Genomic DNA, 25932 nt, shown 5'->3' on the forward strand with positions numbered 1-25932 from the left:
AAACATAATAATACAGATAACATTTGTAGTAATAGGGGCTTTACAAAAGAATAGAAACAGACATATACGTCAGTGTTACAGGAATTATGACATGAGTACATACATAGAAGATCAGAATAATTATTGAAACATCAACTTCACACATGAGCATTTAAACAGAATGAATAATGTCTAACATCTTTACAAAGTAAATAACATATTATTAATGCCAATTATATTTGAGGATAACAGTATTCCTCTTCATAGTGAATGTAGCTTAATATTAAAAGAAGAAAAAATTCTATGAAACTACACAGAGACAGGAAGAAAACAACTACACAAGGGTACACAAACATATAGTGGGATAATACAAAAGGAAAGGACAGGGTTTGTTGTACTGCAGTATTTTGCAAACAAAACTTACTTTACTTCTTGGAGATCTCCCTTCATTCAACATTATTCCCAAAAAGTCCTATCTATACCTGCTTTCTGTATTCTATTCATATTTTTTTCAATATAATTATTTCTCAGTGCACAATACTCATTTTGGCCCAAGTCTGTTTCATATAACTTCGCAACGCATTCTTTACCTACTCTCCATAGTCAGTTTCTTATATAGTCTACCCCTCTTAAGCTAACTTAAATCTACTGAGCTCAGATGCTAAACTAAGGGACGAGGCAATGCAGCATCACATAACAAATCAACACAAACAGCAATGCAAAAAAATGCAAATTGGCAAAGCTAGCAGCATAAATTAGCAAAAGTCAAATTCAATAACACTATGCCTGGCAAACAGCAGCAACTTATACCTAAACATGACATAGCGCAAGCAGAGAAAATATTACACTAAAATGGCCATGTCTAATACCTATGTCACATCTTAACATTAGAGTGATGCATCACAAAAACTTACGCTAGTAGATAAGTTAACAAATCGTAAAAAAATTATTTATGCAAATCCTGTGAAGGGAAATGTCTTTTTGTGCTCCCTCATTTGTTTTGGATAGATCATAAAATTATTTACTGGATCTGTAGGCATAAAATATTTATATTAGTACATATATTAAATTTTATTTTAACCAATGCTGCAGTGCAGCTAGAAACTTGATATTAAACAAAATGTGTAAATAAATACATAAAGCAAGCCATATGACATTTTTCTTAACTAGCAAGACAATAGCTGTGAAATGTTTCTCATCGTTTCATTAGGCATTTCAGTAAATATCATAAATTACGAGCTCCACAGTATGCTTTCAACAAGGAGATGTCAGTAGCGTGGACAATGGCCTTCCCTTTCTTTTTTTTTCTACCTGTGCTTCTGACGAGGCACTCACACTAATGGCTTGTTCTCCAGGCGTCTGACACACCTGGGTGCCCATGACGCATTATGTGCAGGTGGTCACTTAACTTTCGTACGGAAATATTTACGACAGCAGTTTCCGCTACAGTGACAGTCTCACATAAAAATATTTCACAGGTCAAGAATTAGCGTTGCAAATCTGTAGAAACAAAATCCTATGAATATAACAGTGTCCAAAAAAATTTTCAGTGGCATTGTGATACATTCACACATGATTCACACATGTCATAACTCTTAAAGTACGATTCTTGGTTTCCAACATCCTTTTTCACAAGTCAAGAGTCCCTACCCACTACTCATTACTCCTTACCTTATTACACATATATAAATTCGTCGACACGTCAATCTTGCGACGACACTTCAATATTTCATCATAATAAATACATAGCATAACCAAATTCCTCATATAGCATCATCTTATTGATCATAAACATATCTCAACAGCATAATACACATTGTCGTCGTAATAATAACATCATAACACCTCAGTCAACTCTCAAAATCGTCGTAGCTTCCTCCAATAATTTCAAAACCTAAAAAAAATTCTCTGCCCATTTCAATAGTGTCATCTACCTCAAACGTACTTTAAAAATCATGATCTCACACCAAATACATCATTCAAAGCTCTCATAGCATCACAATGTGTCCGAAAAAATATGATCAGTTTACAAAGTACAGACAAAATACAGTTTCATAAGTGTGAAGTTACCCAACTGTGTAATTGCGTAAACATGTGTCACTGATGTAATAAAAAAAGTTTATCTCTCAGTTAAATGATCAGATAGCTGTGTAATTTGTGTGTTAGAGAAATATGGTACCGATGTGTAAAGTTGTATAAGCAAATACCATATTAGCTAGGGTTCCTTGTGGTTGCCACACACATGGTACACAAAGTAAGTGTGTAACCCCCCTGGGGATTAATGTAATTATACCCTCAGTTGTTACAGATTACAGCAATGGAATGAAATGTATCACGGAAAACTTTCTTTGTAATACAAAAATCTTTAAAAATAAATGTTTTAAGTACAACATTAATCACTGAAATGCGTGTCCTGCAGCGCTAAATGTGCATCTTGTTGTAAGATAATCTCTGTGGAAGTGTCGTAGTTATCGTCCTCCAAAAGCTAAGTTCTGCAGAAGCCAATGTACTTACCTCATGATAAACAAAAGTGAAATGCTTTGCGTATAGATATCTTAGTTATTACGCTTATTGTTGTGATGAAGAAATTACTGTGCTGTAACGTATTGTTGTGCTACGGAAAGGCTGTCTCATTGTAGCTATATCACAAAAGTTACTACTAAAACATGTTTTACTTTCCAGAATAAAACAGAAAAACTGTGCAGATATAAAACAGAAACACCGCAAAAGCAACATTGTATATTGTCACTCATTAGTAGCGTCGTGATAAAATCGTGTAGCTGTCACATAAACTAACCACTGTGTCATCTGGTATCTCACAGAAAGTACTTTAAATCCAGAATATATTTTCAAGTAAACCAAAATGTTGCATTAAAATCTCATTAGCAGTACTGTAAATGTTCTAAGTATGTAAGCATTATAGTCGTTCCATAATCGTGCAACTAACAAGCAAGAATGTACAAATACAACACTGTGTCGTCTGTTCACTATAACAATGCATTCGTAATTTCTGTTTAAAAATGTTCCCTAGGTTCTAGACTGGATATTTAACTTCAAACATTGTTGTATGTTAGCAGTTTCTTAAGTCTAACACAGCATACTAGTAATGTAAAGGGAAAAGTTATATGGCAAAGACAAAGTTAAAAAGCAGATTATCTTTCAATAAACGGTTTTACATGTGAAATGTGGTGTAAACCTTTACTCTTCCTAGTGCACAGAGTTTCAACTTCAAAGCAATTATCATGTTGTATACATCGGTAAAGAATGCTAAAATTTTTCTCCAGGCTAGCGTCTTATGTTATTTTTCTCGGAGCCAGCGGGCGCACGCGGCTGCCTGCTGTGCGAGTCATTGTCTGTCTCTTTGTTGGCGCGCGCCGTTATTGGGATTAGGAGACCTAACTTCTACAAATTCACTCTGACGAGAAGGCCCTGCCCTGTTTGAATCCCGCCAGTTCTGATGCAATTCAGGTCTGTCGTTACGATCACATCGTCTGTCGTCATGTCGGTAGTTCCTGTAGTTTTTTTCTTGTCGGTTAAGTGGTGGAGAATTTCTCCCTGAATCGTAACTGCGCGCTGGTCCGTTGCGTCTAAAGTTATTCTGTCTCCCGTAATAATAATTGTTTTGGTTCCCATATTGTCTGTTTCTCTGATTGTCTCTGTGATAGTCATTACCGCGGAGAGGTGATCTTTCCCTGTAATTATTACTACTCTGCCAACGGTTGTCATACGGGTGGTGTCTGTTTTGGTCACGATTTGTGTTGTGAGAATAGCCTTGTCGCGTCCAGTTATTATTTCTTTCATCGCGGAATTGCGACGGATGTGATCTGTAATTGTTGTGCTCCTGCGTTCCGCGATTGTCAGTGTCAATTTCCAGTTCTTGTAACAGTCCCTGAAATGCTTCAATGTCGTCTTTGCAACGTCCTGCCAAAATAATATGTCGTAAATGTTCAGGCAGTTTGATTAAGCAAATGCGGATGAGTTCTGAGGGGCTGTATGGGTTTGAAAGATACTGATTCTTATGCAACATGTCTTCAAAATATTTCACAAGACTGGAAAATTCAGATTGTTCGAAACGTTTCATCATTATGATGCTATGTTTTACACGATCTTGTGTGGCTTGAGACCAATATGCTGAGAGGAAGGCATGGTAAAACTCTCCTTCACTGTGGCAATCGTGAATTACCGATCGCATTCTTACAGCTGGTTCATTCTCCAAGTAGCCACACATAAATTCTAATCTGTGCTCTAATGACCAGTTGGGAGGAAAACAATGAGAGAATTGATGGAGCCATGCTTGTGGATGAATGTCGTTGCCAGAATTCTTAAATGTTTTGAATTTACGTGTAGTCATGAACAGCTTATAGTCAAAATCATCGTGTCGGCGAGTAGCATCTCGGTCATAGTTACGTCGTGTCGGCGGTTCCATCTCAAAATTCGGTGTACCTTGCCAATTTCTTTCATAATTACCGAAATGCCCTGTGTTATTATTTTGTGGCTTTTGCGTATTTCTAAGTTCCTCTTCCCGTGTTGGAGCGCGAGTGTCTTCTGAAATACGTAATTCTTGTATTACCTGTGTCAGCTGATCTTGTACTTCCCGGATTTCTCTTTGGTGTTGCGTATCAATTTGATTCAGATTTTGTTTCAGTTTCCTAATTTGTTCGCTCTGTTCTGTGTCATTAAAGACTACCGGTTTTGCGTCATTCAGATTATCATCTACCTTCGTAGATAAATTATTTAGCTGATCCGAAAGTTCAACTACTTTCTCTGATAATGAACACATTTCCTCAGTGTGTTTTTCTGAACCAAGCTTCAGAGTGTCCATTTGTGTTGAAATCGAATCTACTGTGTCCTTTAAGTTTTCCTGAGTTTTTGCAAGTTGCGTAACCGAATCGGTAGATGCAACTGAGTCAAATTTAGCTTGCAAGGTCTCATGATTTTCATGAACAATAGTTTGCAGTTCTTTTATGGCTGCTTCGTGATTCCGTAATGCATTTTCATGCCGCGAAAAAATAGGTTGAAAATGCTCACAAATTTGAGTTTTTACGTCATTACAGACTTTTTGACATTTCGATTCAATGTTATGTAACTCAGTAGTTATATCTTCACGTGTTTGTTCAAGAGTTTGTTCCAATGAGTCTAACTTTTTAAGATTTTGTTCCACTGTGTCTAACTTTTGCTGTGTTTGTCTCTGATTTTGTTCCATTGTGTCTAACTTTTGAAGCTTTTGCTGTGTTTGTCCCACTTGTTGTATTAATTGTAATAACAATGCATTGGTGTCTGAAACATGTTCCTCAGTGCTTTTCGGCAGTGAATGTACACCGGAAACATTCACATTTTGACAAGCGGAAAATGTGTCTTGACTCATTTGAGAAAACGGTGAGGACGCAAAACCTGAATCTACAGTGTTTGCAAAATTGTGTCCTATCATTTCGGATTCCTGAGGCGAGCTGTTGCCGACTGATCGATCGATAATGCTTCCCTGTTCACTACCTGTTTCACTGCCTACGCCATTGTTTGACGCCCGCTCCATTTCCCTATGCACAGTTACCAAATTACTACTTTGAATATTAGTTAATTCATTACATGGTGGGGCCAACACACTGCTTTCGTCTTCACTGTCATTTCTCAGTTTACTTTGGAGCCGAGTGTTACGTTTTTCACACGCCATTATTGTCACAATATTTCACACGATAACACAGAAAAGCACAATTTGAAGAGCAAAGATAGGGGAATACATTAACATAGCACTGAAAATAATATCTAGTTAATTACCAGCGCAGCTGCGAAATACTTGGTGCAAATCTACATGCATGCCACAACTGTTTTACAGTACAACAATGAAAGACTGCAACTACAAAGGAGATTCTCTCTACAATTACGCGCTAGCAATAAACAAAGCTACACTAAATACACAAACTACAAGAAAAAATCAGAAGATTCCAGTGAGGTATCCTGGCAGGGTCGCCATATGAAACGTCCCCTTTGAACAATTATACATGACTGTGCTTAACCTGACACACAATATTTTGTTAGCGCAACGCAATCTGACTTTCAAAATTCTCTACAAAAGAATGGCCCTGACTAACATTAAACTATACCTTTCACAAATCACTTACCTCACAAAAATCTTCGCTGCTCAAGCTACTGCAATACAGCGAGCGCCACTACTGCCAGCTAAATAGAAGATTCAAACTATGGAAGGCACTAACTACTGATAGGGATAGTTAGCAAATGAAAGATATTAATAGAGAACAAACAATGTATTTACCTTAATATCATCACAAGTCATAATATATATATCAGTTCATGACAAATTACAAACCTCCGCCATCTCTCTCCCCACATCCACCACTGCTGGCGGCTCACCTCCAACTGCGCAACGCTATGCGCTGTTCACAGCCAGCTGCCTAACACTACAATGGCGAGTATTACAACAATGCAAAGCAGCCACAGACTGCACACAGCACAGCCAGTGATTTTCATACAGAGGTGGCGTTACCAATAAAAAAACCTAAACAGCCTACTTACAAACCTAGCAGCTTGGAGTCTGTAAAACTTTGCTGCCACGTCTGCACAGTAATTTGTAAGTCAAAGTTCGTGAACAGGCTCTTGAAGAGGCCAGATGGTTTGACAATAGCCATCTTAGGTATGTCCTCATTGACGACAGAAGTATTGTGTAGGCCTCGGCGCAGTGTAACTCACTAAATATAGCTGCATCACGTAATGCGTAATTGTCATCTCTTAATAGGGACATAGGATAATGATCTGACAATGTTCTAGTGGTAAAGCCATAATAATCTTCACATGGGCACCATGTGCCACACTTTTTTGGCACCAAGTGTAGGAGCAACAACCAGGGCTACTGGAGGGGTGTATGATATCTTCCTTCAACATTGCATTGAACTCTGCTCTGGCAGTAGCATAATGAACTGGAGAAGGCATCTCAACCTACATGAAATTGATGGAGCTGTGTGGTGTTGTAGTGCACTGTTCTGTAACTTTCTTTTCTGGAGCGACTAGGGGTTGCACGATGTCTGGGAACTGCTTCAATACCTTGAAGTGTCTGCTGTCTGTTGACGGGATTAGTTTGGTGTCATGCACAGTTGCACTACGTTGAAATGTGGCAGCAGATAGGCCAGTGTTGCTGTCCCCGAGGCATGCTTCGGCGATGTCTGGCAGCAAATGATAATGTGTGATAAAGTCAGCTCTGATTATCGGTTCTCTCACACCCATTACAGTAAAGTCCTAGTGAAGATACAGCGTAATCCTAAATCCAGTTCTGTGTGTAGACAAGTTATTCACCACAGAGAGGTAGATCATCAGCAACCAATGTGTATGCTGAACGGTCCATGGAAAAATACACAAATTGGAGCCTGTGTTCACTACAAGCTTCTGTCCTCTCTTCTCTACCAGTTATAAAGAGATCCAGTGATAGTGACTTACAATCGGGTGCACCTACTTCTGATTGATGTTGCTGTTTGCATTGTGCAGTGCATTTTTGCACTTGTTTTCCAAAGTTTCGATGATACCAACAAATACCATGTTGTGCTGTGCTGCCCTGTGCTGGAGAGTTTTTAAAGGAACAACTTCTAAATGATCTGCAAAAAGTCTTCTAGTGTTCCGATCAAAGAGTTGCTCTCTGATCTGTTTGCTCATTGCTTTATCCTTGTTTGTGAGGCTCTTGTAATCCACGCATGTCACCGTCAATGGGCTGCTGCATGCCGCAATTGTTGAACTGCGCAAGGACAGCACAGTCGTGTCCTGGAGTCTGTCTAAGGGGTCTGCTACAGTGTCCAGTGGCATCTCCATCTGGGATGCTATAACGGCCTTTACTTGAGCTGGCAACTGGCTGCTCCACAGTGTATCCAGTATGCTCCACATGTCAACCTTGCTTCGCAGATGTCAGAGGTACTGAGACTTGTTTCTGTCCCCAGTGCCTTCCTGCGTGAGTACTTGCCTCTCGCTCTTCCTGTGAAGCTGACAATCTATGGATCAACTCTGTCTTGAGCCTGTCATATGATTCTGTCTCTGGAAGCATGGGTATTATGTCTTGTACTTTTGCAGCGTGGCAATGGTCCAGTTGTCTGACCACTAGTGTGGACTTTGTGGAGTCTTCTATTACTCCAATGTAGAGGAAACTTGCCTCGACTTGAGTGAACCATAACGCTGGATTGCATGGCTAAAATGGGGGCAATATCAACTAAGGCGGTTATGTTGACCATCTCGCAAAATTCTTGACTCTTGAAAAAGTGGTTATAATTATGCTGTTCAGTGTTTATTCTCACTGGTTGTATCACATCTAGGTCACCAATGTTGCAAGACTTGTTGATAGCTGTCCGAACTGAACATAGGCACTTGTAACTAGGTCAGGAACAGATACAAAATATTAATTCTGGTGTATCAAGAACAACAGCAAATCAGATCACTGTAGCACATGCAGAACAATCCGAATGTATATGTGAAATAGAGGGAACAATTGTTACAAGATAGGCAGTTGGCCAAGCTTTATCAGTAATTAACTGAAGTTTTTCTCAGAACAAAAAAATCATATAGCTTCACACTGCAGCAATGAGAAATTTAATCACAGTGTGTCTGGCAGCCAGCGTGCAAATTCTTTAGACAGCTTTGAATCAGAAATCAGCTGTTGACTTGTTATCGGAGTGTGTTGACAGCTGCCTCAACTACTTCATGTTCTAGTATCTTAGTACATCACCTCATCCACTGTTTCATATAGAGCTCATCAGTTCTCTCTCTCTCTCTCTCTCTCTCTCTCTCTCTCTATGTCTCTCTCTCTCTATCTATCTATCTATCTCTCGCCATGTTCAGCTGCTTAACAATTGTAGAAATACGAAGTTAATATAAACTACCAGAGCGGACTCTCTTAAATGTGCAAATTAGGCAGTCATCTAGACGACCAAAACTTTTAGGAGCACCAGATTTTGGGGGAAATTCCAGCAAATTGGAACATTCCTAAATAAGGAGACTTCTTGAACTACACTTTTCAGCAGCCATTATGATCACGATGAAAACAGAAGGTTTGCAAATAAACATTATTTATTAGAATTGCTTGGGAGTAAGGAGATCTTTTCCATGTATAAGAGTAAATTTCTTTTGAGACTTAAAAATCCCTGGCACACTATGTCATATTAGCATATGGCCTCTATAAGAACCTTGAAGTACATGTTAAAAGGTAATCACAAAATAAAATCGTCAGATTTCATTTCCACATTGTTAGTAACGGTCTAAATACATTTTAATAAAGGCCTGAATGTTTAAGTAAGATAGAAGGTGACATGCCTGCTGCATTTTCAGTTAACAAATATACAACTCACCAATGGTGCTAAAATTACTTAGAGCCAGCTGTGTGTGTTATTGGTCTGTTTTGGACCAATATATACATTGGTTTTCATAAATCAAGACAGAGGGAGGCAAAAAAATAAATAAATAAATAAAACTGGAACCTCATGAAGTTGTTAGGCAAATACGATGATACGTAACCAAGGTGGAAAACACATTATACAGCATAGTTAAATGTCTAAACACTGTTCCAGCTAAATAATCTGAATGTGTTCGAAATTCTCTCTGTTATAAAATTTGTAAAGACAGATGTAAACACTGAGGTTTGTCCAGGGAAATGTGTTGGAACCCTTGCTGTTCATTTTGTTAATTAATGACCTAGAAGTCAATTTTAATGGTAACATAGACCTTTTGCAAATGTCTCTACTGAAGTAGGAAAAAACTGCACAAACATTCAGCCATATCAAGATTTCAGAATGGTGCAAAGAATGGCAACTTGCCTTAAAGTTTCAGAAATGTCCAGTTTTGTGCTCTACAGCATGGAAAAACATAGTATCCTATAACTAGCAGTATTAGTGAGTCACAATTTTGTACAAATACCTGTTGGTAAGTATTTGTGCGTGTATGAAATGGAATGATGACATAAGCTCAGTCATAGGTAAAGTAGGAGGTGACTTTGGTTCACTGATGGGTATTAGGCAAATGCAGTTACTTTGTAAGAGAGATTGCTTCCAAAACAATTGTTCGACCCTCCTTAGAATCGTCTAACTCTGTAAGAACCATATGTTCACAAGTTTGAAAAATACTGTTGCTTTAGGGTGATCTTTGGACTGTATTAGCCAAATGGCAGCTTGCATGTTGAATGAACTGGTGGCTGAAGTGCCACATTAGAGAATGGAATAGTTTTGAAGATAACAATAGCCTGAATGCTAAAAGAACAAGTAGAAAAATATAAGTGTATGTCAATGATATTGTGTTCAAAGATGGTAGGTGCATGATTGTGGAGACTAGTGGCCATATCAAATGGTATAATTGCTAGACACTAAAACGAGGACCTGTACACTAAGTGAAGTACAAGAAAGAGTACGTTTTTGTGTTCATTGTGTGGTAAAGAATAAGTTTCTTTACAGGAAATAGTTTTTGATCTAACTGTGGTGTGTGAAGAGTTAATTTTCTTTCTTACTGACCAACATATATTTTGATTGGTAATTCACTGTTCCATATTTATTCTCCCCCCCCCCCCCCCCCCCCCCAAAATAAAAAAAAAAAAAAAAAAAAAAAAAAAAAAAAAAAAAAAAATAAATCTCCTCCTGTGAGGTACGTCATTTAATTGGATAGATAAAAAATCTACTCACCAAGCGGTGGGAGACACACACATAAAAGACTGTTGTGATCGGCAAACTTTCAGAGCCAGTGGCTCCTCCTTCAGGCACAAGAAATCTCGTCCGATGCAGTCTCCATCAACCAGTCTTTCCTTCTCATCCCATATGGTCAAGTCTCCCATGACCCATGGTTCTGGGTGACTTTCCCGAAATATACCCCTTTTCCTAGACCTCTCCAGTCCTTTTCCTTCACCCTTCCTCCTTCCCCTCAACCCTTCTACCTGAATAAGGAGGCACTGGCTCCGAAAGCTTGCCAGTCACAACAGTCTTGTATGTGTGTGTTTTGCTGCCACTTGGTGAGTAGATTTTTTATCTATCCAAGTAAATAATTTATCTATAATTGATTGTTTTCATTTTTGTTTTCATTGTGAGATACATCAGTTTGAAACAGCATCTGTAAGAGGAAGAATGCACAATAGATGAAGATGAAATTATGCAGAAAATTGCAGAGAATGAAAACAAAGAAAATTGCAGAGATTGATAACAAAATTAAAGAAAATAGACCAAAATACTAGAAAAAGAAAGTAAACAGAGGTAAGTCATAGCAAAGAAAAAAGAAGGAAGCAAGGCTGTGATGGGAAAGCCGAACAAGACAGAAAATTCACAACTATTCCAAACACAATACATGTGTACTGTACAAAAAGGAGATGGAACATAGTTTAAAATGTGGAAAAGCACAGCAGAAAGAAGAAGAAGAAGAAGAAGAAGACAGACAGACTGTGAATCTCATTATGCTGTAGTGATAACTAGGCCACAAAGGTATTTTATAAAAAATTTTAAGATTGTATATTATTTTTGCCAGTTCTCAAAATGTCACTTGTGAGCAGACACTTAAGCGCAGTGTGTTTGACTTGATATCTTCAACAAGTCAAGAGCTAATGAACAAGCGAGAGCAAGATCATGAACACTGCATAGATGCTGGATGACGCAGCTTGTCCCCACAACTAACACTGAGAGGGGTGATGACCTCCACCTGCTTATTATGTCTCACCAGCAGCTGACATATATGCCAACAAGACCATGAGCGCTGTAGCGTGGATGTAGAAAACATGACCCACCACATCATGATGGACCATGAGTGGTGCAGCCACATGCAAACAAACGAGTGTGATGAAAAGTGTATTTCATTTTATGTTCTTGTTAATTTATGTACTGTTTTCTTTCAGAAGACAATTAAAAATATTAGTGCACATGGTGATTGATGATATGAATATTCTACAGTAAAATCTTTAGCAAAATGGCATTTCATGCTGGCTATTTTGGTTAATCATTACTATTGCTTTAATTTTTGTGTATTAGATTACTTCTGTGTTAAAATCATAGGGCATTGAATCAAGAGCACAGGGAGGATATATTTAGTGCAAATAAATGTGCACAAGGGTTTTTCAAAGTATTATCTCTGTCAGAATGTGTAGTGCTTGTGTGATAAATTAGTATATTGCACTAGCAGAGTTTTAATTTCTTGACATCAATGGTATTCCCTTCACTTAAAACTTCCGGGCTGATAGGCTGTGGTTGAAGTATAAAACTCTCTCCTGACATTTCGTCTCCAACTGCGGGAGACATCCTCGGAGGTAAAGTGGCGAACTGCGAAGAGAACTCGAGGAAGCGCTGATTATATAGGCAGTACAGAGGGCGCCACTGTCGATCACGTGGCGTCGGCTATGAGATTGTCTCTGGTAATGCCAACATTCTCGATTGAAAGTAATCGATCATCACGCTTGCGGTGCAACGCTGACATCCAAGTTTTATCCAGTGTAACACCTTCGTCTTTCCTGTTAAAATTATTACGATGTTTATCAATCTTGATAGCCTCTCTATACAAGCGTGCATAATAATGCGAGGTTTTTGATATGACGCTCGTCTCGCTGAATTTTATTTCATGATTACCTTCCTGGTAAACATGTTCCGCTACGGCTGATTTATCCATGTGACCCAGGCGGCAATTCCTCTTATGTTCAACAACACGGGTGTTCACACTTCTCCTTGTGGTACCGATGTAAACCTGTCCACAACTACAAGGAATTTTATATACCCCTAGTGTAGCCAAAGGGTGCCGTGCATCTTTTGCTGACCTTAAAAATCCTTTTATTTTTCTGGTGGGTCTGAAAATAGTTTCCACCCCATACTTGCCTAAAACTTTCCCATTGCGGTCTGTGACCTTACTAATGAACGGAAGAAAAACTTTGCTCTTGGACGACTGTTGTTCGATTATGAAGATTTTAAAAATGACAGATCGACTGGTGAAAGCGTCTTCATTTGGCTCTGACAATAAGAAGCTGCTTTGTAAAACAGAAGCGTACCCATCTAGACTTTATGGCTTACCCAAAGTTCATAAACCTGGGATTCCGTTGAGGCCAATTGTCAGCACTATAGGCGGACCAACACACGAGTTAGCTAGATACCTTGCCTCAATGCTGCAGCCTTATGTTGGTAGGACGGACAGTCATATTAAAAATTCAGCTCATTTCATTGACAAGTTAAAGGATACGAGCGTGGGCTCGGATGATATCCTCATCAGTTTTGACGTTGTGTCGTTATTTACCATGATTCCGGTAAACGAAGCTATCTTATGCATAGCGGATATTTTTCCTACCAATATTGTGGCATTATTCCGACACTGCCTCACCACAACCTACTTTCAATACAATAATAACTTTTATGAACAGATTGACGGGGTGGCTATGGGCAGTCCTCTCAGTCCTGCTGTGGTTAACTTATTTATGGAGACTTTTGAACAATGGGCGTTGCAGACTGCCAGTAAGAGAACAGCCAGATGGTATCGCTATGTCGATGACACGTTCGTAGTATGGACACACGGACCAGAGGAGTTGGATGCCTTCCTGACACATTTAAACAGCATTAATCCGAAAATCCAATTCACTATGGAGACGGAAAGGAATGGGCAATTGAACTTCCTGGACGTGTCTGTGATTAAACGACGGGACGGAACGTTGGGCCATAAGGTGCATAGAAAGTCCACACATACAGATCGTTATCTACACATAGAATCAAACCACCACCCTAGACAAAAAAGAGGTGTAATGAAAACTTTGGTAGACAGGGCATACAAACTTTGTGAACCTGTTTATTTAAAAGATGAGATTGCACATTTACGGTCAACTTTCGTGAAGAATGGCTATTCTAGCAAGGATATAGATCGAGCACTTCGCTCTAGGCAGAGAATCAGGAGTAACGACAAACAACAGTCATTCAAGGGCAAAAGTTTTTCTCTTCCATTCATTAGTAAGGTCACAGACCGCATTGGGAAAGTTTTAGGCAAGTATGGGGTGGAAACTATTTTCAGACCCACCAGAAAAATAAAAGAATTTTTAAGGTCGGCAAAAGATGCACGGCACCCTTTGGCTACACTGGGGGTATATAAAATTCCTTGTAGTTGTGGACAGGTTTACATCGGTACCACAAGGAGAAGTGTGAACACCCGTCTTGTTGAACATAAGAGGAATTGCCGCCTGGGTGACATGGATAAATCGGCCGTAGCGGAACATGTTTACCAGGAAGGTGATCATGAAATAAAATTCAGCAAGACGAGCGTCATATCAAAAACCTCGCATTATTATGCACGCTTCTATAAAGAGGCTATCGAGATTGATAAACATCGTAATAATTTTAACAGGAAAGACGAAGGTGTTAAACTGGATAAAACTTGGATGTCAGCGTTGCACTGCAAGCGTGATGATCGATTACTTTCAATCAAGAATGTTGGCATTACCAGAGACAATCTCATAGCCGACGCCACGTGATCGACAGTGGCGCCCTCTGTACTGCCCATATAATCAGCGCTTCCTCGAGTTCTCTTCGCAGTTCGTGGCCTCGACCGCAGTTGGAGGCGGCCAGAGTGGGCGCAGACGGAATAGGGAACACAGCGCGACTCGCGGGCGCGGACCGACTAGGGAAGGGCAAACAGAACACCAGGCACCAGGCAGGCATAAATATGTGACCCGGTCTAGCAAGCAGCCAGTCTCAGGGAACACCTGATGAAGACGTCAAGTAATGACGTCGAAATATCGTGTTTGGAAGACGCTGATATCCGGCAGAAAACCCGATTTCCATGAGATGTCATCAAATCACTGGGAAAGTCTAAGAAATTACATCAGGTCAGAACACCATTGTAGAAGCAACGAAAAAAGCATGCCAAATTTAAAAGAACGCAAAACCTTTAAGATTGGTGAAGTTTTACAGAAGCCCAAAATGCAGCACAAACTTCAATGTGAAATGCTTTTAATACTTTCCATAATGAAACTCTCTCTCAAATCTGGCAGAAAATCCAAAGAGATTCTGGTCGTATGTAAAGTACACCAGCGGAAAGACACAATAATTACCCTCACTGTGTGATAACAATGGTGATGTTACTGATGATGATACTTCTAAAGCAGCATTCCTGAATATGGTTTATCAAATTCCATCACCAAGGACGACAAAGTAAATATTCCAGGTTTCGAATCATGAACACCTGTCACCATGAGTAACCTAGATAGCAAAGCAGCTCTTAAATCACATAATAAAGGTAAGGCCCCTGGCCCAGACAGTATACCAGTTAGATTCCTTTCAGAGTATGCTGATACAATAGTCCCCATTATTTAGGAATAATGTACAACCACTCACTTGATGAAAGATCCGTATGAAAAGACTGAAGAGTTGCGTAGGTCACACCAATACTCAAGAGAGGAAACAGGATAAATCTACTGAATTGCAGACCAATATTACTGACGTTGATTTGCAGCAGAAATTTTGGAACATATACTGCATTCAGACATTATGAATTACATCGAAGATAAGTCTATTGACACATAGTAAGCATGAATTCAGAAAATATCATTCTTGTGAAACACAACTAGCTTTTTATTTACACAAAGTAATGAGTGCTATCAACAGGAGATGTCAGATTGATCCCATATTTCTAGATTTCCAGAAGGCTTTTGTCACTGTTCTAATGAAATTGCATGCCTATGGAGTATTGCTTCAGTTGTGTGACTGGATTTGTGATTTCCTGTCAGAAAGGGCACAGTATATATTGCTTCAGTTGTGTGACTGGATTCATGATTTCCTGTCATAAGGGGCACAGTATTATAGTAAGCAACAGAAAATAATCGAGTAAAACAGAAGGGATATCTGGCATTCCCCAAATAAGTGTTATGAGCCCTCTGCTGTTCCCGATAGACATAAACAATTTAGGAGACAATCTGAGCAGCCTTCTTAGATTGTTTGCAGATGATGCTGTCATTTACAAGCTAGTAGTCATCAGAAAAATCAAAACCAATTGCAAAATGACTTAGACATGATATATGTATGGTGCAAAAAGAGGCAATTATCTCTAAATAAGGGAAAGTGCGAGGTCATCAACAAGAATACAAAAAGAAATCTGTTAAATATCAGTTACACGATAAATCACGCTGATTTAAAGGTAGTCAATTCAACTAAATACCTAGTAATTACAATTATGAACAACTTAAGCTGGAATACTCACATAGATAATGTTGTGGGGAAGGCAGCCCAAGGACTACATTTTATTGTCAGAAAACTTAGAAGATGCAGCAGGTCTGTAAAGAGGCTGCATACACTTCGCTTGTCCATCCTCTGCTAGAGTATTGCTGTGTGGTAAGTGATTCTTACCGGACAAGATTGACTGAGGACGTCGAAGTAGTCCAAAAAAGGCAGTTTGTTTTGAATTATAGCAAAATAGGGGCGAGAGTGTCACAGATCGACAAGCGAGTTGGGGTAGCAATATCTTTTAACAGAATTTCAGTCACCAACTTTGTCCTCTGAATGTAAAAATATTTTACTATTGTCATCCTACATAGGGAGAAATGATGACTGTAATAAAATAAATTGGAGCTCGTACAGAAAGATTTAAATGTTCATTTTTCCCATGCGCTGTTAGAGAAAATGGTTTGAAGAAGCCTATGACAGTCACATAATGGTGAATTGTAGAGTAACAATGTAACTGTTTAGTGCATGAAACATTTAAAAAAAATCAGCATAGGTGAATTCTAAACATAACATAACAAATGGTACAGTGGGTGAAAGATAAACTCTCAAATTTTTTCAACAATGTGGTGCCAGCAGGCTAGTTTGGAAAACCACCAACAGTTAGGACCACCAATTGTAGTTGTTGAAAATGGTGCTGAACCAGGCAGAGAAAGCATTTTGTCTGCTACAGTTAATTCATTGCCAGTTGGTAGTGAGTGTGCAAAGAACTTACTGGGCCAGGTTTCACGAGAAACCATCAGTCTATAACAGCATAGTGAAGTGGCACAAGAAATTGGAGGATGATGGTTGGTTGTGCAATGCGGAACATTAGGACTGACCAGGCATGTCAGAACATGATGTTGCGAAATGTCACAACATCTACCTATCAAGTTAGTGCAAAATTGAACATCTCTCAGCCAAAAGTGCGGAAAATCCTTCGCAAATGATTAAGAGTGAAGCTGTAGAAAATGCAGATCCTGCACACCATAAGCTATGACAATAAATTGTGTTGTCTGCAGTTCTGCATTATACTACTACTATCTTGAAAGTGACAACTTCACTAGCAAATAAATCCTCAGTGACAAAGTCCCTCTTTGTCCTTAAGGAAAGGTCATCCGACACAACACAAGCACAAGGGGTACAGAGAATCCACATGCAACTGTTGAACATGTCTAGGGTACTGATAAAATTAATGTGTTCTGTGCTATGGCCAACAAGGCAATCTACAGACCCTTCCTCCTCTAGAGATCTGTCAGGGGTCACTTATCTTAACATGCTGCATGGAATTTTTGTCATTCAACAAGGTGGTGCCCCTCCCTTCCAGTTTTCCAGGGTAATGTATGAGGTTACCAGAATGAGACTTGCACATAGCTGGGTAGGTTTAGGTTATGTTGCGGTTGCTAATTTGTTGTTGCTTGAGTGGCCAACAGGGTTACAGGACTTGATGCCTTGCGATATTTTCTTGAGAGTTTACATCAAGGATGGCATTTATGTTCCACCTATACCATAAAATCTCAAAGACTCGTAATACCGCATCACAGCAGCTGTTCTTAATGTCACTCCTGATGTGTTGGGCAGATTATGGTTATAGTTGGGCTACCCAATCAGATGTATGTCTTGTGATAAAGGGTGCACACACACAGAACATTATTAAACATTGTAAAAAAAGAAAAAAAAAGCTTCAAGGGTGTGTCTTTCACATACTGTATCATTTATTTTGTTTTTCTTGGCCATTTATCTGTATCAATTTTTTTAAGGTATTTTATGGACTTCATTATTACCCTGTACTGTAGTTGAGTAATGATCCTAAGCACACAAACTATTAAAAATAAAAGGAATGATGCTGGAAGCATTTGATAACAAGGAGAAGGAATAGGCAGACAAATGAGCAGAGGAAAGGAAACACTGAAGATATTGTACTCATTGTTCTGAAATAAAATGAAAGTGACCCAGACATTAGTCAGATGAATGGTTCATTTATAGGGAGTAATCTTTATGATTACCTAATGTAACAACGGTAGAAACTTCAGGAAAAAAGGTAGGATAAACTTTGATGCATAAAGCTGAACAGTGCTATATTTATGTTTTTCTATTTCAGGATAAACTTTGATGCATAAAGCTGAACAGTGCTATATTTATGTTCTTCTATTTCATCACTCTATTTTGACGGCTTCCCTTTCTTTCCTTGCCTCTCTTATTTTTCACCATTTTATTCCTTTTTCCCTATTCTCTGTAGTGGTGCAATTGTTTCTGTTACTTTGACTCTCTTTGTGTCTGATTTGAAAGGATTAGCAGAAGGAACTGCTAACCCACATATTTTGAGTCATTGCATGTTATGTGCTAGTTTAACTTCAGACACGAGAACACAAATGCAATGAGACAACACAATTTATGTTGTAGACAATGTTTTCTAGCAATACATGTGCAACTGTTTGCTATCAGTATGTGGTGCATTAAGTATGTTAGATATAAAGTGATCATACTAATTCTTACTAAATTGAGGGATATCACTTTCTTGTGCCTACTCCTTCATTTGTCAGCTGCCCTATCTGTCATTTCTAACATCACATGATTTGAATCTCATTTTTCGCTAGCTTTTTCCTCTTATCATGGGGTTGTGGGTGACTTTCTATTTTAGTTCTTGAACAATTGTGTTCCTTCCAACCATTTTTTTCTATTTTACTGCATGAAAATATCTTTGGTTGCAAAAGTTAGCATTTGTATTGCCTTTTGTTTGTTTGCATCTGTGTTTGCAATCCCTTCATATGAAAATCTATTTAATTTAGTTTACCTGTGAAGTAAGCTACATTTCATGCAAATAATTTCTGTTTAAAGAATTTGGAAGATAATGCAATAACTCCAAGTAGTTATGTTACGTTGTACAGGGTGGCAGCCAGTCAAGGAATATTTTAGGAAATTGGTTAGAAAATTGTATTTCAAAGATCACAGTCAAATCTTGACAAGTTTACCCCAGAGCAACTTCAGCTCTGCCCGTGTGACCCAAGTTGCAGTTCTGTACAGTTAAAGTTGCTTACAAGAGATGCCTTCATCCCTCTGCTGAGGCTGCTGGCAAATTCATGCCATCAATTTGATTGGTCTGCAGCTTGTGGTCTAGTGGCCAGTGTTGCTGCCTCTCGATCAAAGGGTCGGCTTCAATTCCCAGCCAGGTTAGGGATTTTCTCTTCCCAGGGACTGGGTGTTTATGTTATCATCATCATCATCATCATCATCATCATCATTTGTGACAGTGGCTAGTACTTTGTACGGGCGCTGATCACTGCGCAGTTGAGTGCCCCACAAACCACCACCACCACTAATAATAATAATAATAATAATAATAATAATAATAATAATAATAATCAGTAGCTTGTGTGTGACTCTGGAGGGTTTTGCAGACTAGACTTTTTTTGTTGACAGGCAGAGCCTCTGGCTCTGTGCCCCATGACTGGCTGCTGGCAGAACTTAACAAGAGCCACCTCCTCTCCCATTGCCCAATTTATTTATATTTAGTTTGTTCTACATCCTAGACTGGCCTACACTGGGTAACTTTCTACCTTAGGTACATCCCATGTATCCCATACACTTAAATATATTCTCTCTTTTGACCTAATTTCCTGTTTCATCACTTAAAGTCAGACCTGGGTACCCAACTGCCAAGTCCTGCCTGCAGGACCACCTGTACATTGTCATCGGGAGTGGACAACAACCTCCCTCATCCCCACACATATACTACATGTTTTGTTCATTCTGTGATGGAATATTGTTATGCAAGTCCTTTTTGTGATTGGATGCCTCAGATAAGACCTGCACACTGTGTTATATTCAGTTGGTTACTATGAAAAGATTCTTATTCAGTCTGCATATCAAAGTTCATTGATGTGGAGTGATACATAATTGTGGAAAGAATGTCAAAATACATAATAAGTATCTACGGGTGTGAAATTAAAATGTTGGTGTTGGAAAAACTTGTTCTGCAGTACAAACTAGCTCAGAAATGTAAAGGATTAAGCTCACATGGCTTTCTGTTTTTAATTTTCTTATGAATGCTGATATTATCATTTCACTTTCCAGTTATGGGTATAAATGAAATTCATATATATTATACAGAAGAACTTATAACTGTGCAAGACCAACTTGTGTGCATTCAGAGTGTGATGGACTTACAAAAAGATAAAGCTGTGAGGGACTTGAAAATTCCTGAATCTTCTATAAGGCAGCCATTTCAGTTGTATGTGGTTCTAATATGATATTTTCGGTTCTCAAGTAGTATGTAAAGTAGATGAATGGCAGTGCTAGGAATTCCATAGACAACTAGTTCCATACTACAGAGATTAGGAGAAGTCACAAGATTCTGTAACTGGACACCTTGTACCTCTTTCTCTTCAGTCCTGGAACTCAAAAGATTGTATAAGAATTCTGTCTCAGTCAAAAGCTGTATTTCAGGATATCAGTTATGAGATTGAGCAACAGTTATTTCAAGATTTAACTGAATTTCACCAGAAAACTGAGAATACAGGAAGAAATGCAAGATCATTTGTCCACTGTATTCTGTGTTAATCACAACAGCTATGCTTTATTTATTTGGAAACTATAAATAAGTGACATACTGTGTTCAGTGTAGTAATTTCTTTAATGTCATTAGTGCCAAACAGTAAATGATTAACATACATGATTCAGGCTAAAATCAGCAGTGTTGATATGAAGTGCCTGTAGTGTTGAAGACCTGTCATGGAATTCAACTTTTGGCTTTCATTACAGAGATGTGGAGACAATGGCAGAAGTACTTCAAACAGATCCAATATTCATTGATGCCTCTGCAGAAAGCAGTGTTCCTGGTGGCCCACAAGGAGGACAGACAAGGGTCACATTAAGAAATGAGCATCTTTCCTACATACTAACTTGGTGAGTAACTGTGCTGTTGGCAATGATGTTTTGTTTACAGATTATCCAAAAAACAACAATGAATATCTGTGATAATGCAGCTAGATTCTGAGAAAGTATTTGCAACCATTTTCAAGAAATCATGCAATTACTTTCATGGACTGATCTTGTGTGCTGAGGCAAATGCCGAATTTACAGTGCTGCAGACACAGGACAGTGTTTTTTGTTTAGTAATTAGTGAAAAATTCAGCTGTGAATTGGTCCTCAGAGATAATCTTCACTTTATCACTTGTACTTATAAAAACATTTTTCAGATAGCTAGAACATTAAGTCCAATAATGTTAAATTAGAAATTTAATTGGAGATCTTTCCTTATTCGTTCTTCATATTAGTGATAATTAGGTAATTCCTACATAATGACAGTGAGATGGGGAAGAGAGAGAGAGGGGACACCTCACGTAACCTTTTTCATTCCTTGAGCTATATTTCCTCCCATGATGGTGTCAGAGTGACACAGGGCATCTTAACCAAAATTGACTCTGTTTGTTTTGGCGAATTTAATATTCCTGATGATGTGTAATAATTGGTTACTCCACATCTGTTATGTCATTGTCTTCTAATAGTTATTGATTTTTCCGAAGTTTGTTGTATCTCTGATACAGTTCTGTAACATATGATAGTTACATGACAACCTGCAGATCAGTTATCAGGCAGAGTTCAATTGTTCAGTTTATTCTTCTCATTGTACTGGTTCCATTGATACCATTAGTTTGGTTATGGGTTATTTTAATTGAAAGTTATAATTAATTGAAAATAATACTACAGTTCGATATGTGGAGGGGAGAAGAAAAAACTGTGAGCTTATAGGCAGAATCCAACACAATGATATACAACATTTGAAAGCTAAGCATTCTGACTTCCCAGTTGTTGTTGTTGTGGTCTTCAGTCCTGAGACTGGTTTGATGCAGCTCTCCATGCTACTCTATCCTGTGCACGCTTCTTCATCTCCCAGTACCTACTGCAACCTACATCCTTCTGAATCTGCTTAGTGTATTGATCTCTTGGTCTCCCTCTACGATTTTTACCCTCCACGCTGTCCTCCAGTGCTAAATTTGTGATCCCTTGATGCCTCAAAACATGTCCTACCAACCGATCCCTTCTTCTAGTCAAGTTGTGCCACAAACTTCTCTTATCGTCCATGTTTCACTTCCATACATGGCTACACTCCATACAAATACTTTCAGAAAAGACTTCCTGACACTTAAATCTATACTCGATGTTAACAAATTTCTCTTCTTCAGAAACGCTTTCCTTGCCATTGCCAGTCTACATTTTATATCCTCTCTACTTCGACCATCATCAGTTATTTTGCTCCCCAAATAGCAAAACTCCTTTACTACTTTAAGTGTCTCATTTCCTAATCTAATTCCCTCAGCATCGCCCGATTTAATTCGACTACATTCCATTATCCTCGTTTTGCTTTTGTTGATGTTCATCTTATATACTCCTCTCAAGACACTGTCCATTCCATTCAACTGCTCTTCCAAGTCCTTTGCTGTCTCTGACAGAATTACAATGTCATCGGCAAACCTCAAAGTTTTTATTTCTTCTCCATGGATTTTAATACCTACTCCGAATTTTTCTTTTGTTTCCTTTACTGCTTGCTCAATATACAGATTGAATAACATCGGGGAGAGGCTACAACCCTGTCTCACTCCTTTCCCAACCACTGCTTCCCTTTCATGCCCCTTGACTCTTATAACTGCCATCTGGTTTCTGTACAAATTGTAAATAGCCTTTCGCTCCCTGTATTTTACCCCTGCCACCTTCAGAATTTGAAAGAGAGTATTCCAGTTAACATTGTCAAAAGCTTTCTCTAAGTCTACAAATGCTAGAAACGTACGTTTGCCTTTTCTTAATCTTTCTTCTAAGATAAGTCGTAAGGTTAGTATTGCCTCACGTGTTCCAACATTTCTACGGAATCCAAACTGATCTTCCCCGAGGTCCGCGTCTACCAGTTTTTCCATTCGTCTGTAAAGAATTCGCGTTAGTATTTTGCAGCTGTGACTTATTAAACTGATAGTTCGGTAATTTTCACATCTGTCAACACCTGCTTTCTTTGGGATTGGAATTATTATATTCTTCTTGAAGTCTGTGGGTATTTCGCCTGTCTCATACATCTTGCTCACCAGATGGTAGAGTTTTGTCATGACTGGCTCTCCCAAGGCCATCAGTAGTTCTAATGGAATGTTGTCTACTCCCGGTGCCTTGTTTCGACTCAGGTCTTTCAGTGCTCTGTCAAACTCTTCACGCAGTATCTTATCTCCCATTTCATCTTCATCTAAATCCTCTTCCATTTCCATAATATTGTTTTCAAATACATCGCCCTTGTATAATCCCTCTATATACTCCTTCCACCTTTCTGCCTTCCCTTCTTTGCTTAGAACTGGGTTGCCATCTGAGCTCTTGATATTCATGCAAGTGGTTCTCTTCTCTCCAAAGGTCTCTTTAATTTTCCTGTAGGCAGTATCTATCTTACCCCTAGTGAGACAAGCCTCTACATCCTTACAATTGTCCTCTAGCCATCCCTGCTTAGCCATTTTGCACTTTCTGTCGATCTCATTTTTGAGATGTTTGTATTCCTTTTTGCCTGCTTCATTTACTGCATTTTTATATTTTCTCCTTTCATCAGTTAAATTCAATATTTCTTCTGTTACCCAAGGATTTCTATTAGCCCTCGTCTTTTTACCTACTTGATCCTCTGCTGCCTTCACTACTTCATCCCTCAGAGCTACCCATTCTTCTTCTACTGTATTTCTTTCCCCCATTCCTGTCAATTGTTCCCTTACGCTCTCCCTGAAACTCTGTACAACCTCTGGTTCTTTCAGTTTATCCAAGTCCCATCTCCTTAAATTCCCGCCTTTTTGCAGTTTCTTCAGTTTCAATCTCCAGTTCATAACCAATAGATTGTGGTCAGAATCCACATCTGCCCTGGAAATGTCTTACAATTTAAAACCTGGTTCCTAAATCTCTGTCTTACCATTATATAATCTATCTGATACCTTTTAGTATCTCCGGGGTTCTTCCAGGTATACAACCTTCTTTCATGATTCTTGAACCAAGTGTTAGCTATGATTAAGTTATGCTCTGTGCAAAATTCTACAAGGTGGCTTCCTCTTAACATATTTTAAATTACCTGAAACTAATTATCTTACAAAATAATTGAACTTGAAGTTGTGAGCTACTACCAATTTTCATTGCAGATTTTGCTTTAACTACTGTTAATTTCTGAATTTTAACTACCTATTTTTGTTACCCTAATTTTTCTGTAAAATATGACTTTACAGCACCAATTATTTAACTCACTATTTAATAATTTCATGTGATTTATTACTTGGAAGGGCACCTGACTACCCTCTACCACTAACATTGCCAAATCCATAAAATAATATGCCAACCTCATGGTATATGGGATAAAGGCCCAGAACAAGAAGAATATTCACAATAGTTAAGTTTAATTATTTGTATCTTCCTGGACCATAATTGTGACTTTTCATTACAATGTGGAACAAGCCAAATTTACAATTATAAAACGCTTTTTCACTGAAAATATGATAATATACTGACCATTCACATGAGTGTCTGAAGCTATAAATTCTGCAAGAAAAGCTTAACAGGAAAAGAAAATATAAACCATTAAATAACAATGAAAACAATAATAATTAAACATATAGGGTAAGAATGTACTTAATTTTATAAAACTTAATAACAACAAGTGGAAGGGAAACTTGTCAACATTGACAGTAAGTTACACATGTCCTAGCATTTGGATGTATCACTTTGGGAAAACCAATGCAAATCTGGAGGTATGATTTAGGTAGAAAAGTATGAAACTTCTTTACATCAACAGTTTACATGCTTTTTCAATTCCTTTTAGTTTGTTGCAGTTACCATAACTCAATTGTATTCCACTGAAGTACTCGCATTTTGAAAGTAGTGTCTGATTTTTCTTTCAGTTCACTGAATTGCAGTTAAGTGTACCAGAAGTATTCATGCGGTGAAGTGGGGTTTCTAAGAGAAAGAGATTCAGCCTCAATTTGAAGACCTTCTGGTTGATCACTAACAGCCTTCAACTCTTTCAAAAGCCTATTGAAAATGTAAATTTCTGAGTGCTGCATCCTTTTAGAATAGTAGTTATGGATATGTTTGCAGCGTATAATATCATTCCTCTGAATTGTTTTTTAACTGAGTGAATGCTGCTGCTTGTTTGAATAAGTTCATGCAATCAACCACAAATCTCATAAGCAAATAGATCTACTGTGATTCTGTGTAAGAATCCTCTGTTCTGTTAACATGAGGTACCTGAATTGACATCAAAGATGGTCCTGGTGTCTTGTCTTTGGGCTAAAATTGCTCTTTGTGCCTTAGTTGTCCCATTGTCTCCTATCACAGTATACAAAGTAGATAAACATCACTCTTTCTGGCTGTTGACTGTATTCTAATTATAAACTACTTGCACTCAATTTCTGAGGAGGTTATGAATATGTGCCTTTGACAAGAGCTTCTTGTCTATTGGCAGTCCCTGAAATCTGGAGAATTGAATGTCAGTGCAAATAGAGTGTCCTGAAATTGCTGAGTTTTAGTGCAGGTTAGTCAGCTCATTCGCTGTGAGCCTGATGTTACAATTACACTTGTATCATGTGTAAATAAAATGTCAGTAAAGATGGACAATGAGGAAACAAATGAGAGAGCTATTGGAAGAAAATAGTATTGTTTGTCATCAACAGTTTTCAATACTTATGCTTTTCAATGTTTATGCTAACAGATTAAGGACTAGAAAGGATAAAAACAATTAAGTATGAAGATGATCAAGCAGTGTTGGTTGAATCACAAGAGGAACTAA

General features: G+C 38.4%; 1 protein-coding gene across 1 annotated transcript in view; it reads left to right on the plus strand.

Moving 5' to 3' along the window:
* LOC124612682 (surfeit locus protein 1) overlaps nucleotides 1–25932 on the plus strand; it is a 77193-nt gene that overhangs the window by 45686 nt on the left and 5575 nt on the right. The window contains exon 6 of the mRNA XM_047141015.1: nucleotides 20907–21050. Within this exon, the coding sequence (XP_046996971.1) occupies nucleotides 20907–21050 (144 nt within the window). The remainder of the gene's footprint in view (nucleotides 1–20906; nucleotides 21051–25932) is intronic.

Source organism: Schistocerca americana, chromosome 1 (assembly GCF_021461395.2).
Source record: "Schistocerca americana isolate TAMUIC-IGC-003095 chromosome 1, iqSchAmer2.1, whole genome shotgun sequence".
Classification (NCBI taxonomy): Eukaryota; Metazoa; Arthropoda; class Insecta; order Orthoptera; family Acrididae; genus Schistocerca; species Schistocerca americana.